Source organism: Echeneis naucrates, chromosome 23, assembly GCF_900963305.1.
Source record: "Echeneis naucrates chromosome 23, fEcheNa1.1, whole genome shotgun sequence".
NCBI classification, from domain to species: Eukaryota; Metazoa; Chordata; class Actinopteri; order Carangiformes; family Echeneidae; genus Echeneis; species Echeneis naucrates.
This window is the reverse complement of record NC_042533.1, coordinates 1,353,327-1,368,450: the sequence shown is the minus strand read 5'-3', so window position 1 is coordinate 1,368,450 and position 15,124 is coordinate 1,353,327. Positions and strand designations below refer to the sequence as shown.

General features: G+C 41.5%; 1 protein-coding gene across 5 annotated transcripts in view; it reads left to right on the top strand.

Annotated features, from left to right (window-relative positions):
- The window catches only part of LOC115036591 (plexin-B2-like), a 106,871-nt gene extending 92,997 nt beyond the window's left edge, over positions 1-13,874 (top strand). For 4 of the 5 annotated variants that reach the window (XM_029494813.1, XM_029494812.1, XM_029494811.1 and 1 more), the window contains 20 exons: positions 1,181-1,390; positions 1,480-1,563; positions 1,654-1,749; positions 1,981-2,117; positions 2,210-2,310; positions 2,661-2,893; positions 3,021-3,202; positions 3,565-3,631; positions 4,155-4,301; positions 5,111-5,188; positions 5,275-5,353; positions 5,851-5,951; positions 6,390-6,471; positions 6,557-6,708; positions 6,808-6,968; positions 7,646-7,793; positions 7,945-8,009; positions 8,180-8,255; positions 8,822-8,896; positions 9,021-9,125. In XM_029494813.1, the coding sequence (XP_029350673.1) occupies positions 1,181-1,390; positions 1,480-1,563; positions 1,654-1,749; positions 1,981-2,117; positions 2,210-2,310; positions 2,661-2,893; positions 3,021-3,202; positions 3,565-3,631; positions 4,155-4,301; positions 5,111-5,188; positions 5,275-5,353; positions 5,851-5,951; positions 6,390-6,471; positions 6,557-6,708; positions 6,808-6,968; positions 7,646-7,793; positions 7,945-8,009; positions 8,180-8,255; positions 8,822-8,896; positions 9,021-9,125 (2,379 nt within the window). Of the gene's footprint in view, positions 1-1,180; positions 1,391-1,479; positions 1,564-1,653; positions 1,750-1,980; positions 2,118-2,209; positions 2,311-2,660; positions 2,894-3,020; positions 3,203-3,564; positions 3,632-4,154; positions 4,302-5,110; positions 5,189-5,274; positions 5,354-5,850; positions 5,952-6,389; positions 6,472-6,556; positions 6,709-6,807; positions 6,969-7,645; positions 7,794-7,944; positions 8,010-8,179; positions 8,256-8,821; positions 8,897-9,020 lie in introns of all 5 variants that reach the window. The other variant, XM_029494810.1, reaches the window with a different exon arrangement.
- The last annotated feature ends 1,250 nt before the right edge of the window (positions 13,875-15,124 follow it).

The following is a 15,124-nucleotide window of genomic DNA, read 5'->3' as shown; positions in this document are numbered from 1 at the left end:
AACATTGAGTGGTTATTATATCCTGTCGACGATGAAAACAACAATCAGCATAAAAAAGTTTTAAATGTTTTTCAATCTGATTATCCTGATTTATTACACATTAAGAATAGTTTAAATAAAAAAATGCCTTTAAAGCAGGAACTTTTACTTTTAATTGGATGTAAATTAATTGGAACTCACTTCTTGGTGCTCTAAAACACACAGAAGGCCTGAACAGCGGGGAGGTTTTTAGTAATCTTTCTTTTTTTCATCTGTGAAAGACGGAAAAAGTCAAACTAACTTCATTCAAAATAAACTTTTTTTTTTTTTCAAATTCATTTTTTTTCTTTGTCTTCCCAGAAATAAATACAGTTACCTCTCGAGGTTTATTCTATTCACAGAGTAAAAAAAATAAAAACTTAGGAAATGATTGATGACGCCTTTCACGGCTTCTGTAAAAACGAGCACATAACGTTGAAAGATGTTGAATATTCAGCAATTTTCTTGTTTTTATTGTCTGCTCTGAGTCTTTGGGTTTATTTTTAAATCATAAATCATCTACATATCTGAGCCATGTGTCTCAGTTCAGTTTCCTCTGAGCTGCACAAACTCGTTCAGATCGATTCTGCAGTAAAGCTGCAATAAATTCAAACTGCGTAGAATCAGAGATGGACACGCTGTGACAGTGTGAAGTCTGATTTTTAATAAAACGCAGCCTATCGACACCTGAAACAAGGATCTGAAGGAAAACCTCAACCATCAGGAGAAACTTTGACATTAATTTTCAGCGGACCAAATGTTTCAACATTTCAGCTTCTTAAATAAGAAGATTGAATGTTTTCTTTTGTCCGACATCACAGGAAGCTCAGTGCTGAGCGTTGATAAGACAAAAGGAGACATCTGAAGACGCCGTCTGGAGCCGTGGGAAGTTCTGACGGGCCTTCTTCTCTCTTTATGTCTTAGAGACAAAACAATGAATTGATTTAATAAGAAATGAGTCGGTAGATTGATGGAAAAGGACGCTGAGGATTCGTCACAGCCTCGGTTTGTTGTTGTTGTGTGGTTTGTCCCTTCTGGGCCACTGCAGAAATGAGAGGAATGCTTTATTTTGGTGAAAACGATAATAGATCTCTTTAAATCCTGAACGCTGGCTCTAAAATTACCATTTTAAATCCAGTAGTCTGGTCTTTGTCCCTCTCAGTTCGTCCAGGAGAGTCTGAGTAAGAACGACACCGTCCTGCAGTTCTACTCGCCGTCCCTGAACGCCACCCAGGACACCCAGTCCCTGAGGACAGTCCTGCAGCTGGACAACATCGAGGAGGATCTGAAGGACTTCGACTACCACCCCAACCCCAGCTTCAACGAGCTCGCCAAGAACGTCATCACGGAGACCAGCATCATCATCGTGACGGTGAGCGCCGGCCGCCTTCGCTCCTCACTTCCTGTCAGATCCTTGTCTCCGAGCGCGGTGACGTTCACTCTGTGTTGTTTATCCGCCAGGGTCGAGGTTTCTCCAAGGCCATGACGGCCAAAGAGGCTCAGGCGTTCGTGGGCGACGCTTCCTGTCACGTCAACATACTGCAGGTGAACATCCCTGATCAGGGATCTGCAGACCCCGTTTGGTTTTTTACCGCCGTCAAACAGAATTCAGCTCTGCTTTTTGTTCCCCTGCAGGATGACAAACTGATCCTGGAGGCGCCGTCATCGCAGCCCAGATCCAGATCCAAACGCCAGCGCAGAGACACGGCCAACGACATGCTGGACCTCGTGGTAATAAATATTTGAACTTCTGTGTTTTTTGTTTTTTTTTACCAGAATAAACTACATCTGTTTTTGTTGTTTTCTCTGAATGGGACCTTTAAAAAGTCTGAAAACTATCATGTTGTATTGAAGCCTTGAAACAAGGGAATCAGTTCAAAGTAGGGACGTTTTCCCATAGACTTCAATACAGTCCGACTTCTCTGATGTTTCTCTCACCTTTGTGTGTTTCTGTGCGTCCAGGTGAAGTTCGGTCATGGTGAGTGGTTGGTGGGTTCGGTCTACTACGCCCGGAAAGACGACATTCCTCTGGCCATCATCATCCCGGCCGTCCTCGTCCCGATGCTGCTCTTCATCGCCGTGTCCGTCTACTGCTACAGGTCCGGCCATCAAACCGTCAAAAAGCACACAAGGGGCGTCTGTTTGTCTTCCTGCGCCGCGCCGCCGTCTAAATGTGTCCGTTTTATTTTAGGAGGAAGAGCCAACAGGCTGAACGAGAGTACGAGAAGGTCAAACACCAGCTGGAGAACCTGGAGGAGAGCGTCCGGGATCGCTGCAAGAAAGAGTTCACAGGTACGCTGCTCAACCGGAGGTCACATGACCAGAGGCCTCCAAAGATGGCGGAAAGAACAGAGAAGTAAAACGTGTTTGACTTCAACGAGTAACAGAAGCCAATGCTAGCTCAGAGTGTGAGTCTCAGACAGGAAGTCCTGGTCTGACGTGGTTCTTCCTGGTCTGATGTGGTTCCTCCTGGTCTGATGTGGTTCTTCCTGGTCTCACGTGGTTCTTCCTGGTCTCACGTGGTTCTTCCTGGTCTCACGTGGTTCTTCCTGGTCTCACGTGGTTCTTCCTGGTCTCACGTGGTTCCTCCTGGTCTCACGTGGTTCTTCCTGGTCTGATGTGGTTCTTTCTGTGTCTGTCAGACCTGATGATTGAGATGGAGGATCACACCAGCGACCTGAGTGAGGCCCGGATCCCGTTCCTGGACTACAAGACCTACACTGACCGTAACTTCTTCCTGCCGTCCAAAGAGGGCGGAGCCAACGACACCATGATCACCGGAAGAATACAAATCCCAGAAGCCCGCAGGATGATCGTACCTCAGGCCCTGAACCAGTTCTCCAACCTGCTGAACAGCAAAACCTTCCTGATCAACGTGAGCCTGAAGCTTCCTTTGTTCCTTCCTTCCTCCCTTTCCTTCCTCCCTTCCTCCCTTCCTACAGTCGGTTCTGTTCGGTCTCGATAAAACCCTCTTCATCCACCGTCCTTCCTTCTCTCTGCAGTTCATCCACACTCTGGAGAGCCGTCCGGACTTTAACGCCCGAGCTCGCGGCGACTTTGCGTCGCTGCTGACGGTGGCGCTTCACGGAAAGCTGGAGTATTACACCGACATCATGAGGACGCTGCTGCTGGAGCTGATGGAGGAACACGTTCAGAGCAAGAACCCCAAACTCATGCTGCGGAGGTGGACACACACACACACACACACACAAAATAAGTCGTGTTCTTGTAGGTTTTAGGTCTCAGATTTCTTTTTCTGTCTTATTTCAATTCTTAATAATATTAATTCATGTTTTCAATGATCAGAAATCATCAGATTGTTGCTGTATAATAAAAAATTGTCACATTCGAGAATGTTGAATATTCATCAGTGATTCACAGTGAATCAGTAAATTGATGCATTTCAATGTTTCAGTTCAGATGGTCAATCTGAATCAGTTACATCAATCACAAGTCGTATTTTTATTTGTATTTCTCCTTTCTATGTTTATTTTAGTTCCATGATGGAAAAGTGACACAGCTCTAATGTTTCTGTCTGCTGTGCAGGTCGGAGACGGTGGTGGAGAGGATGCTCTGTAATTGGATGTCCATCTGTCTCTATCAGTTCCTCAGGGTAAAACCCTCCCTTCACTTATTTTACATTTCTTTCATTTCATTTCATTTCCTTTCCATTTCAGTTTCTCTCGTTCTTCATCTCCTCCTCTTCCTTCTTTTATGTTCAACTCTCGGGAAGAGTCTGATATTTCTCTTCTTCTGTCTTTAGTTTTGTGTTTCGTGGATGCCGGTGTCAGATGTTTTATGCTGGTGTGTGTGTGTGTGTGTGTGTAGTTCACAGTTCAGATGAAGCTTCACTCTGAATATTTTGTTGAATTCAGTTCCTCCATCCAAACGCTGGGACGCTGGAGCTGAATGAAAATGATACAGTTTGATGTGCAGCAGATGACTCTGCCTTATTTCACCTTTACAGAACAAACTCATTCTGTTTCGAATCTCTTATGTTTCCTAAACAGTGAAATGAAATTCTCTCTGAAGCTCGAAGAGTAATCAAATTCTGCTTTATAGAAAATCGAGTTGTTCTTTTTCATTTGATTTGTGGCACCAGACGTGTCAGTAAACGTGTTCATGTCCCGTCACAGGACACGGCTGGCGAGCCGCTCTACAAACTCTTCAAGGCGTTGAAGCACCAGGTGGAAAAGGGGCCGGTGGACGCCAAGATGAAAAAAGCCAAATACACCCTGAACGACACGGGGCTGCTGGGAGACGACGTCGAGTACTCTGTGCTGGTTAGTGCACACAACGGACACACAACGTTTGTGTTTCATTACCACGTGCATGAAAAATTCTTTTTTCCTCCTTTGGATTTTCTTTTTCAGGATTTTAATCTCCTTTCTGCTTAAAAAAAGGAGAAAAAAAAATTATTTCAGACTTAAAAATTCTCTGAAATCAGAATTTAGTTGCTGGGCCAGAAAACAGTTCATGCTGCATTCACACACTGATGGCAGAGTAGGAAAACGCACCGCTCTTCTCAGTGTGGTGTTGTTCCAGCGCTGTTAGCGCTGATGCTAACTGGCCAGGTTCAAATGAAACCAGATCAACTAAATAAATCTCAGATCTAAAGCCGTCAAACAATGTGAACCAGACTTCATAAAACAAAAAACAAATTTATAGAAAACAATCGAGTTCATTGAACTCTCTCTAACTGTTTTGGTAAAAAGTTGTCTCAACGATCCGGCAGGCTCTGATTCGCTCTTCTGATTTCACTGGTTGTTTTCTGAGCAGATTTCAGGTCGAACAGGTTTTAAGGTTCCGTTTCTGAACCCCAGATTGTGGATTAATACGGAACCTGGACCGGATACAGAATCAAAGACCACATGGAGGTCCTTTAATCTATAACTAAACTTTCTGAAGGAGACACAAGGAATAAAACACATGAAGCTGCAGAGCTTCGCCGTGAAGTGGCGCGCCAACAGTGCTAACCTCTGTGCCGCCGTGCTGCCCAGCTCCATCTCTCCGTGAAACGGAAATGACTTCTTTCTTTTTGTCTGGTTTTAATCATGAAATCGATGAATGATGGAACGGTTTGTGGTCTCAGACTCTGCAGGTCCTGGTTCACGGGGAGGGCCCAGATGTGACTCCAGTCAAAGTGTTGAACTGCGACACCATCTCACAGGTTGGTGTGTTTTTATCTCCCAGTGACGGAGAACTTCATGTCGTTGGTTTGTTTGTTGGTTGAACTCGGACCCTTCTGGTCTTCAGGTGAAGGAGAAGATCATCGATCAGGTCTACAGAAATCTGCCGTACTCACAGAGGCCGAAGGTGGAGAGCGTCGCTCTGGGTGAGACTGAAAGGAATTTAACAGGAAGGAGTAACGTTCCTGTGCTGCCCTCTGTAGGTCGGAGCTGGAACTGCAGAGACGTTTAACAAAAATGATCCAAAAAACCAAAAAAAAAAAAAAAAATTTCAAACCAGATTTTATTTACAGACTGTCCTCAAAACTCAGATTCAAATACATCATATATCATTATGTCAATAAATCAAGATTTTTTTCTTGTGAAAGGAGCATTTTATCTAAATAAAGTAGATTATGTAAATACACCAAGAATCTGCTGATAAAAGGAAATCATAATCTTTGTATGTGTTTACATAAATGAAAGTAGACGTGTCGATAAAGGTGGAATGTGAAGGTATCTCACATCACGATATACTTTGATTTTTCATTCAGTTCAAAGGGAGAAAAAAAGCAACAAAGAAACAATAAATCTGACAAAAGTTATTTTCTGAAGTCAGTTGGACCTTTTGTGTTTCTCTGCTTGTGTCTTTGTGCGTCTTCAGAGTGGCGTCCCGGCTCGACGGGTCAGATCCTGTCTGACTTGGACCTGACGTCCCAGAAGGAGGGACGCTGGAAAAGGCTCAACACTCTGGCTCATTACAACGTGAGTCCGGCCGGAGATTTTCCTCAGAAACGTTTTAGTGTCAAATTCACTTCACAAAGCATCTTTTCCTTCTTTGTGTCTCTCCGTCAGGTTAAATTCTGAGCTGTGCGGTGAATGTTAATCCCTTTTTGAATGTGGATTAATTAACGCATTATTCAGATTTACTCAGTAATTGTTGAGTTTCACTCTTTTCACCTCAGCGGAGCAGAATCGGCCCAGATGTTGAATATTAAAACGGAGAAGGCGACTCGCTCAGTTCTCACTCAGATCTCATTCAGTTTGAACTCATTTCAGATTTATGTGGAGATGTTAATACTAAACATTTGTTTTTCCAACCTGCTGATCAAAAGATGAATTAGTTTATTTTTGCACTGAAGCAACCAGAAAAGGAAAGTTGATTCACAGAAAACTTCTCCTCTCTGCGTTTTTGTGTTTCAGGTTCGAGATAACGCCACGTTGGTTCTTTCCAGAGTCCTGCACACACAATCCTTCCACCAGCACCAGGACAACCATGAAGAGAGTGCGTACACACACACACACACACTCTGATGTCACATCGTCACATATTAATGGAACCAATGGTGTCGTTTTCACGCCCTGTCCAGAGAACGCCCTGCTGGAGGACGACAACACCTTCCACCTCGTGCGACCGGCCGACGAGATCGACGAGGTGAAGTCGAAGAGAGGCAGCATGAAGGACAAGGCCATGACCAAAGCCATCACCGAGATCTACCTGACCAGGCTGCTCTCCGTCAAGGTGCCGGCCACGTCAAATATTTACCAACGTCACAGCACTTTTTCTGTGTTGTGATGTTATAGTCAAACATTAATGTGTGTCATTGTGTGTGTGTTACAGGGAACTCTGCAGCAGTTTGTCGACGACTTCTTCCGCAGTGTGTTGTGCTCGAGCTCCGTCGTTCCTCCGGCCGTCAAATACTTCTTTGACTTCCTGGACGAGCAGGCGCTGAGACACGACAACGTGGACGAGGAGACGCTGCACATCTGGAAGACCAACAGGTGACAACAAAACGCACAGAAAGAGAAGAAAAACTGACCTTAAACGTTTGTTTTATCTGCTTTCTTTTTTCGTTTTATCCTGATTTTAAAAGAAATGTCCGTAATCCAGAGAAACGCTGAGAAGTAGAAGGATGATTTACTTTGCGACATGGTCTGTGTAAAAGACAGAGACTGAAGCTCAATGTTCCTGCTGCCAGTGAACGCCTCCTTCCAGCTGATCTTTGACTCTTTAACTGATCTGACGACTTTTCAAAGCTTCTCTTGCTCTCTGCTGGAGATTCAAACTGAGAGGAAAATAATTACACTCCTTCTGGAGCTGTGTGTTTGTGTCTAAACTGGAGTGTAATTATGTCCTCGTTACTTCTAAAGCAGACTGTCGGCCACATGAAAGGCCGGTTTAATTGGCAGACTGTTATCAGGTCGGGTTAGGAGGAGAAGAAGACAAAGATATAAGTTTTTCCTCAACATCTCTGATTTGGCCTGGAGCTCGGCCTGTCAGTCACCAAGTTGGACGATGAAATATTCATCAGCTGTGCTGAATTATTGACGAGGGTTATGATCTGTGGAGGTGGAGGGAAAGAAGGTGAAATGACGGAGGGCGGAGAAAACGGAAAGGTGGCAGGGTGTCAGAGTGACCAGAATACTTTCAACATGTCCGGCTGTCCCCCTGTCTCCAGTCTGCCTCTGCGGTTCTGGGTGAACATCCTGAGGAACCCCCACTTCGTCTTCGACGTGCACGTGACGGAGGTGGTGGACGCGTCGCTGCACGTCATCTCTCAGACCTTCATGGACGCCTGCACCAAGACGGAGCACAAACTCAGCAGAGTCAGTTCGAGACGCTACTTATTTATCCTCTATGAGCCAGTTTCAGAGTCATTTACATTTATTTGCTCCAGAGATTTGATTTACTAGATGAAGACAAATTTTTGACCTGGCAGGAGAAAGAAAGTGACCACAAATCTCTCTCTCTCTTCAGGAGTCTCCCAGCAACAAGCTGCTCTATGCAAAAGAGATTTCTACGTACAAGAAGATGGTGGATGAGTGAGTTTACTGAATGTTGAGAAAATCAAGTCCAATACGTTGATAATTGATTAGGAATCTGTTCATGCATCAGTTCTAACCATTTCTGATCATTTTCATGGAGAATAAAACGGCTCTCAGCACATTCATCATTTGATTGATCAGATCTGGACGCTTCATTGTTTCCTCAGTTACTATAAAGGAATCAGGCAGATGGTTCCAGTCAGCGACCAGGACATGAACACACACCTCGCTGAGGTGTCCCGGGTACGAACCTGCTGTTACTTTTCTAATGTTGTAACCAGATAAAACACTCGTCCAACGGTGCCTATTCATGTAATAATAATAAAATAATGCTCCATTTTCTCATGAGTGTATAAAACCTTTATTTTGCTGAGCAGATGCTGAGCTAAAATAATCTGCTCGCACAGAGAATAATATTGTCAGCCACTCCATCTTTAAATTACTTTAATGTCAGTGCATGTCAATATCTGTAATTATACAATCAGCAGAACTCCTCCACTGAGCTGTTAAATTATAGCGTTGGCTTATACGTTCAATACACGCAACAAAGAAATTCATTTATATGAATCAAAGTCATTGACATTCTAAACATGTAATGTAATAAAAAATCTTAAAGAAAGCAACAAATGGGTCTGAGTTTCAGGGCCAAACCAAATAACTGAATCATCATCAGTAAGTAACCTGATGAACTCTGACTCAAAGTGAGCGTTCAACAGTCTGCAGCTTCCTGTTAAAGATTTTAACATTTAACATTTAAAAGGACACACCAGCGTCTGTTTCAGCGTTGAATCTTTGTCTCTCCTTTGCAGCAACACACGGACAAGCTGAACACCCAGGTGGCCTTACATCAGCTGTACAAGTACGCCAGCAAGTACTACGATGTGGTGAGGAGACTTTTTGTTTTAGTGAGCTCAGAGTTCTGCTTCTGTTGGATAAATGCTATTTGTCTTTATGTCATAAATAAACAGATAAAGATGGAGAATTTAAAGTTCCTTTCATTTCTTTCAGATCATCCAATCGCTGGACGAAGACCCAGCAGCCCAGAATAAACAGCTTACGCTCCGCCTCCAACAGATTGCTGCCGCTCTGGAGAATAAGGTCACCGACCTTTGACCTCTGACCCCATGGAGGGGTCGGGGCGAGCAGCTAACGGCGACTAAAACGTAGGATGTTGTTTTCCATTTACAGACTCAAAAGAAGGTGAGTGTGAGGACTCTACCGAATGTTTGACCACGTTGAGGACTGAAGTGGGAGGGGCTAGTGGAGCCACAGGAAGCTGTTGACCATATAAGTACTGAATGGGAGGAGTTACGGGAGATTTTGGACAAACAAAGTGTTAGAATGTGCTCAGACGGGCGGAATCGAGGAGCCGATATCGACTGCAGCCGTTTGGCGAACTTCCACTCAAAATGGATGCAAAATGGCGGCCGTGACGTGGCTCCATGAAATCGAAGGGTTATTTTTATCGTGGTGGCTCCTCGGACCGAGCAGGACAATGTTTCTGTGTTTGGCCTCTCTGCAAAACAAATGTTCACTTTACCGTTGAGGGAGGAGCCGAACGAAGAGCGATGAAGAAGATTTTTGGATATCTGAAGAATTTTAGAAGAAAACGTGACCAACTGTTTACTTTTCGCAGCTCAACCTTTTTGGAGGTTGGGACTGCAGAGCGCGTTGTGGCCACTACTCCCGCCTATAAACTTTAGACTTGAGTTGAATTTGCCTCTCGCTGCTGATCTGAGGTCAGTTTGTCTTGTCTCTGTTCTAAATGGTAACCAGGAAATCTGATCTCTTGTCAGCAATATAGTGAAAATGCTCGGACGAGCTCAAATCTAATGAAATAATTGACCGATAAAAGCCCACTACGGTACAAACCACTGGCCAATCAGAGGCCTCTGTCTGGTATGATGGCGCAGAGGTGAGTGAATTCAGGGTACGATGATTAATTTAAACCTAAAAACCAACCACAGCATATTTTTCTTGTGCCATGGCCGAATCACTTCGAATTAGCTGCAGTGTGTTTCTACGCTGACGACACTGTGCTGTCGCTTTAAAGCACAGCCAAATAAATGTATGCAGTTTAGTTGGTTTCGTATTATTATTTCTGTGCAGGCTTTGAATGGGCTTTACATTTCCATATACACCATGAAATTTATCTTTTTAGTGGTCTGGCACGATCAGGATGGTCGATAATGTCACATGCTGTTTGTGAGGACCAGCTCTTTTCTTCTTTGTGTGAAAAATCATGCCTGCGTACTCTAACTGTGGTCTAAACAGCTGAACACTTTAAATAAGATACAAGTTTGTTTTTCAAACATTTATGATTTTGCGATATTGCCTTCGTAGATTTTGCTGCATTCTTTTGTTATTTTTCTGTTTATCGGCACACAAAAGATAACGTAAATGTCTTCCAAAGACAGTATCCTTAAAAAATGCTTCAAATAAATCTGAGATGATGGCGGTAAATTGTTAAAATGTATTCAGTCCTGTTATTGTAGTCGCTGTGCCTCCATCATGCACTCTGTGTTGTTAGAGCTGCAAGAAGTCTAAAAATATAGAAATCAGTTTGAGTCCAAACAGCCCAAAACATGAAAGTCTCCAAACTCAGAATTTTTTTCCTGCAGAAGATTTAAAATGCATAAATGAAAGAAAAAAATTATAAGTATAATCCAAGATTTTAATGAGTCTCAATGAAAATCTACCAGTTGAAAGAGTTAAACAGTTTTTTATACGATTTTATTGATTTACATACATAAAGAATTAAAATGTTTGATTTATGCATTTTAAATCTTCCATGTAGTTGTAATAAAACGCTGAGCACCTGCAAAACCGCCATAGATGTCCATGTGTTCTAAAGCTGTCCATCAAATGCTCAATAATGTCCATTTATTGAATCACAAATCGGCCCATTTAGGTTTCGGGGGGTCCATAATGAGAGAATTAACAATGTTAATGGGAGAAAAAAGCAGGTCAACAGCTGAATATTTTCTGGGGCTTTCTGCATTATTCGATGAGCTTCATGCCGAGTTTCAGTTCATGGAAAGATGAACATTCAGTTTCTGAAGCCGAAGGATTCTTCTGATTTATAACAAACTGTTGAAGCAATACCAGCTGAAGGCCGGAGCTCCGTCCACCGCTGGAGGATGGAGCTCTGGCGGCTTTTGGCACCACGTGATTTCTAGACTGAAATAAACATCTTCAGCCTCTTTAGTTTTCTTTTTTTAATTTTAAACTTCTCATAAGCTTCCTTCTGAGCATTTCTTAGAAGTGTTGTTATGAAAGCAAGTTCTGTGCCAAATAACTTCATCTAACTGTTGTGTGTGTGTTGTATTGTGTGTTTGAGTGTAGGAATGAGGGCAAGAAACAATTGTGGATTAAATAACCTGGTGGTACTTTTTCTAAAATCTGTAAATGTGAAACTTATCAGATGTCAGCAGATCGAGCGCAAAGTTTCAGCAGCTTCTCACAACAAACTGCCACATTAATGTTTAGATGTTTAAATCCTTCTGCGTTGTTGACCTGAAGGCGCAATCTCTCCACTCGCTCCACAAATAGTGTTTTAAATAGAAAGTGTGAGGCTTCAGAGTCATGTTGAACAACATTTCAGTCAGTTTATCTCTTCAAAACGTCTGTATCTCTAATCCTCCCCAACACTTTGAGCTTCTTTCTGCCTTCGTTTTGCCACCAGCGAGTGCCTTAAAGAGTCGAACTGAAAGTAGATTAGAAGGAAAAGCCAAAGAAGACGTCTTGAAGCACACAGTCGGTTTACTGAACGTTTGTGATTATTAGCTGAAGGACCTCGATGAGAAACTCGAGCTGAATGCAAACAGAGCAAAGGTGGAACTTTTGAAAAGACGTCACTGATTTAAATCCCAAAACTGACTCGTTTTGAAAATCCAAACAAACTGGATTCATGTTGTAAATCTTTAAAAGTCGTTTCGGGTAAAGTGCAGTTAAACGAAGGAAAGGCAGCTTTTTTACTGATTATAATTATCGATTAATCTGTCAAACATTTTATTTGGCAGGATTACTTCAGTTTTCATAAAAAAATTAATAATGAATTATCTAAAACGAAGTCCAAACTTTTACCAACTGATAAAACGGAAATAATGATTGAAACAGTGTTGGCATGACGACACATTTCTTGCTCTTTTTAAAATGTATGATTATTACGAGCAATAAAAAATTATATTTCTCCTTGTATGGAGCCTAAAACAAATATTTTTGCCTCTCGAAACAAAAATTTTTGGAAATAACGCTACTTCTACAATAAACAGCTGCAGAGTTACTCAGATATTTTTATTCTTTGACAACCTGTCAACAGACGAATATCTGCCGACTCGTCAGCAAAACACAAATCAGTTTTCAGTCGATGGAAAGAAAAATAAACTTACCTTCAATTTGTGATTCTGTCATTATGCAAACTGATTTATTAAATCTGTCACTTGTATTTGTTTGAAACACTAATAAAACTTTATTGAGTAGGTTTAATTAATAATAATAAAATGTTTCTGTAAAGGTGAAATGTCTTTATGAAATCTGTCCATGTTTTAGCCCCTAAATTGTACTGATAATAATATTTTAGTGCCTTTTCATTAAAAGAATATAGAATAATAATAATGATAATAATGGACTTTAATGTTTTACATATTATATTGAGTTTATATTTTACGTAATTTAGATCCACATCAGAGTTGGAAACTTATTTATCCCCCAAAGCAGATTCATCAAATCTTTTGGAAAAATTTAACTACTTAAAAAAAAATTAAACCTTATAAAAAGTGTTGAAATTTAAATAAAAAATTTGGCACATTTAGAGATAAAAATCCCCAAAAGGATTCTCATCTGAGCTGGAGTCAGCGTGGTTAGCCTAGCTTAGCATAAAGACCTGAAGCGGGCAAACAGCAGTTAATTACAGAAAACAAAATGTGTTTAGAAACGCAGACAATTTTTGTGTTTTACTTTCGTTTTTTGTCTTGTCGGTGATTATTGTTTATCACAGCTGAAATCATTAGCATCATTAGCATCATTAGCATCGATCTCCACATGACATAAATGGGTCATTAGCCGTTAGCTAGCTTCATCTTTTTTAATCTCCATTACTGCAGTGCAGACGTATTTATATTAGAATGTGGATTAAAAACTGTTTTTCAGGCAAAAGCTTCAAGATTTTTTTTGTTTCTTCCTAATGCAGCCGGCTCGCAGAGCACAAGGAACGCTGATGTTTTAGCACTTCGTCCAAAACTTTAACTGAGTCAACAAAAATTTGGGTAATTTTTAAAAACACGTTGTTCTAGTTTACTGGATTGTGGGTCGATGATGGATATAAATAGTTTGGCACAAAAAAATAGAAATTGTTGTTTTGTGTTTGGCACAAAAGTGAGAAAGTGGTCCAGAATATTTTAAGTGTCATAAATGTGATGTTTTCAGTGGAGCGCTGCACGAAGGATCCGCTGACCACTGAGTGCATTTGTGTGTTTTTAAGACGTGAACCTGAAGTGTATTTTAAAAATGATTGTTTTATTTAGCAGACGGCCGTTCTGGGGAGTTTTGAATGTTACGCAGAAATCTGGCACTGATGTTTTTATCATTACACATCGTATGTGTTTGTACCAGTGTGACAGTTTGTACATCAGATACGACGTCCACATCGTTTATGTAACATCATCGTAGGAAACAAATGGTTTGGATGGACTGGACCAAGTGTGGACTTTTGAAAGAGACACAACCAGAAACCAAAAACCGTCTGGTCTGGTCTGAACTGGACTGGAGCCCAAATCGGTGACTCTTCTGAGGAAGTGGAGAAGTGGGCAGAAAATCCAGATTGAAATTGTCCAAATGTCCAATAAAATTGTTTATACAAATAAAAAAGGCTTTCATTTGTTTTTTCTTTCAAACACTTTGTGCTGCAGTTTTTGTCAAGTGTGAATAGAAGAACAGAGGAATTTATAGGGAAAAAATAATAGAAAATACTAGAGGATTAAAGTAGATACAGAAAAAAATATGTCATGTAAGAGAGAAAAAGCTTATTTATCTTTTTGTTTTAGCTTTTGGATAAAGAACTGAGCACAAACAACTCGAAAAGAAAAAAAGACCACAAAATCCTTAATCAAGGTTACACTCACCAGGTTTACGGTCAGAAGGGAAGTTGTTTGGAAATCATGTCTGAAAAATGTTCAACTGGGCTAAATGAATAAAAACGTAGCCTCCCTGACGTCACACACTGTCCTTTGTGTGACGTCCTCCTGAATTAATAGATGTTATTTACTGATGAAATAATAAAATGATAAAATGAGTTTAAGTTTGTGGCTCAGCAGCTTCCTGATCCAGCAAAAGCAGACTTATCTTCTTTTTTCAGACCCCAGAGGAGGAATGTGTGATTTTTCCTGGCAGCTGTCAGTGACATTAAAACAAAACAAAACAAAAAAAAGGACTTATCAGATTTCCACCTCACGTATTCAGGTGTTAGTGGAAATCCTGAGTGGATGTTTCACAGCAGAAAACCATGTTTAACTAATAAAGAGCGCAGTGATGCAGCTCAGTCAGCCCGAGGCAAGGACAGTCCGGATCCTCAGAGCCGGCACTGCTGAGGATCCTCCTGTTTAGGATTCACAAACGGATCATTCAAGGCTGTCGGGCTTCTCAGCTCCCATTCAGACATTCAGATTTGCCGGCAGCAGCTGCTTATTCCAGGAAAACACACCAGTGAATATTTGTTTAGTCTGAGTTAGTATTCACTTAGATTCGCTGTGGAGAAACAAGTTTGTTTCAGGTTTTTAGACTCTGATGATAGTTTTTCTGCAGAAAATCTGTTTTTCACTGATGTTTCAGCATTTGGCTGACTATCAGCAGGTTTGTGAAATGAATAAATGTGACAACACTGCCACGCTGTGTCGTCATGCTGAACTGCACTTTGACACTTCAGCCGCTCAGATAAAATAACAGTTGATGCTTTAATGATGTAATTGTTGGTGTCCATCGTGTGAAACATCCTCCAAGCAGAGAAAAGTTCTCTTCAGTAACTCAATGGAAGAGCTCACGCCTTGCTTCCAGATTCAAACCCCAGCCAGATCCAGTGTTTGTGCCGGTCCCAAGCCCAGATAAATGGGGGGATT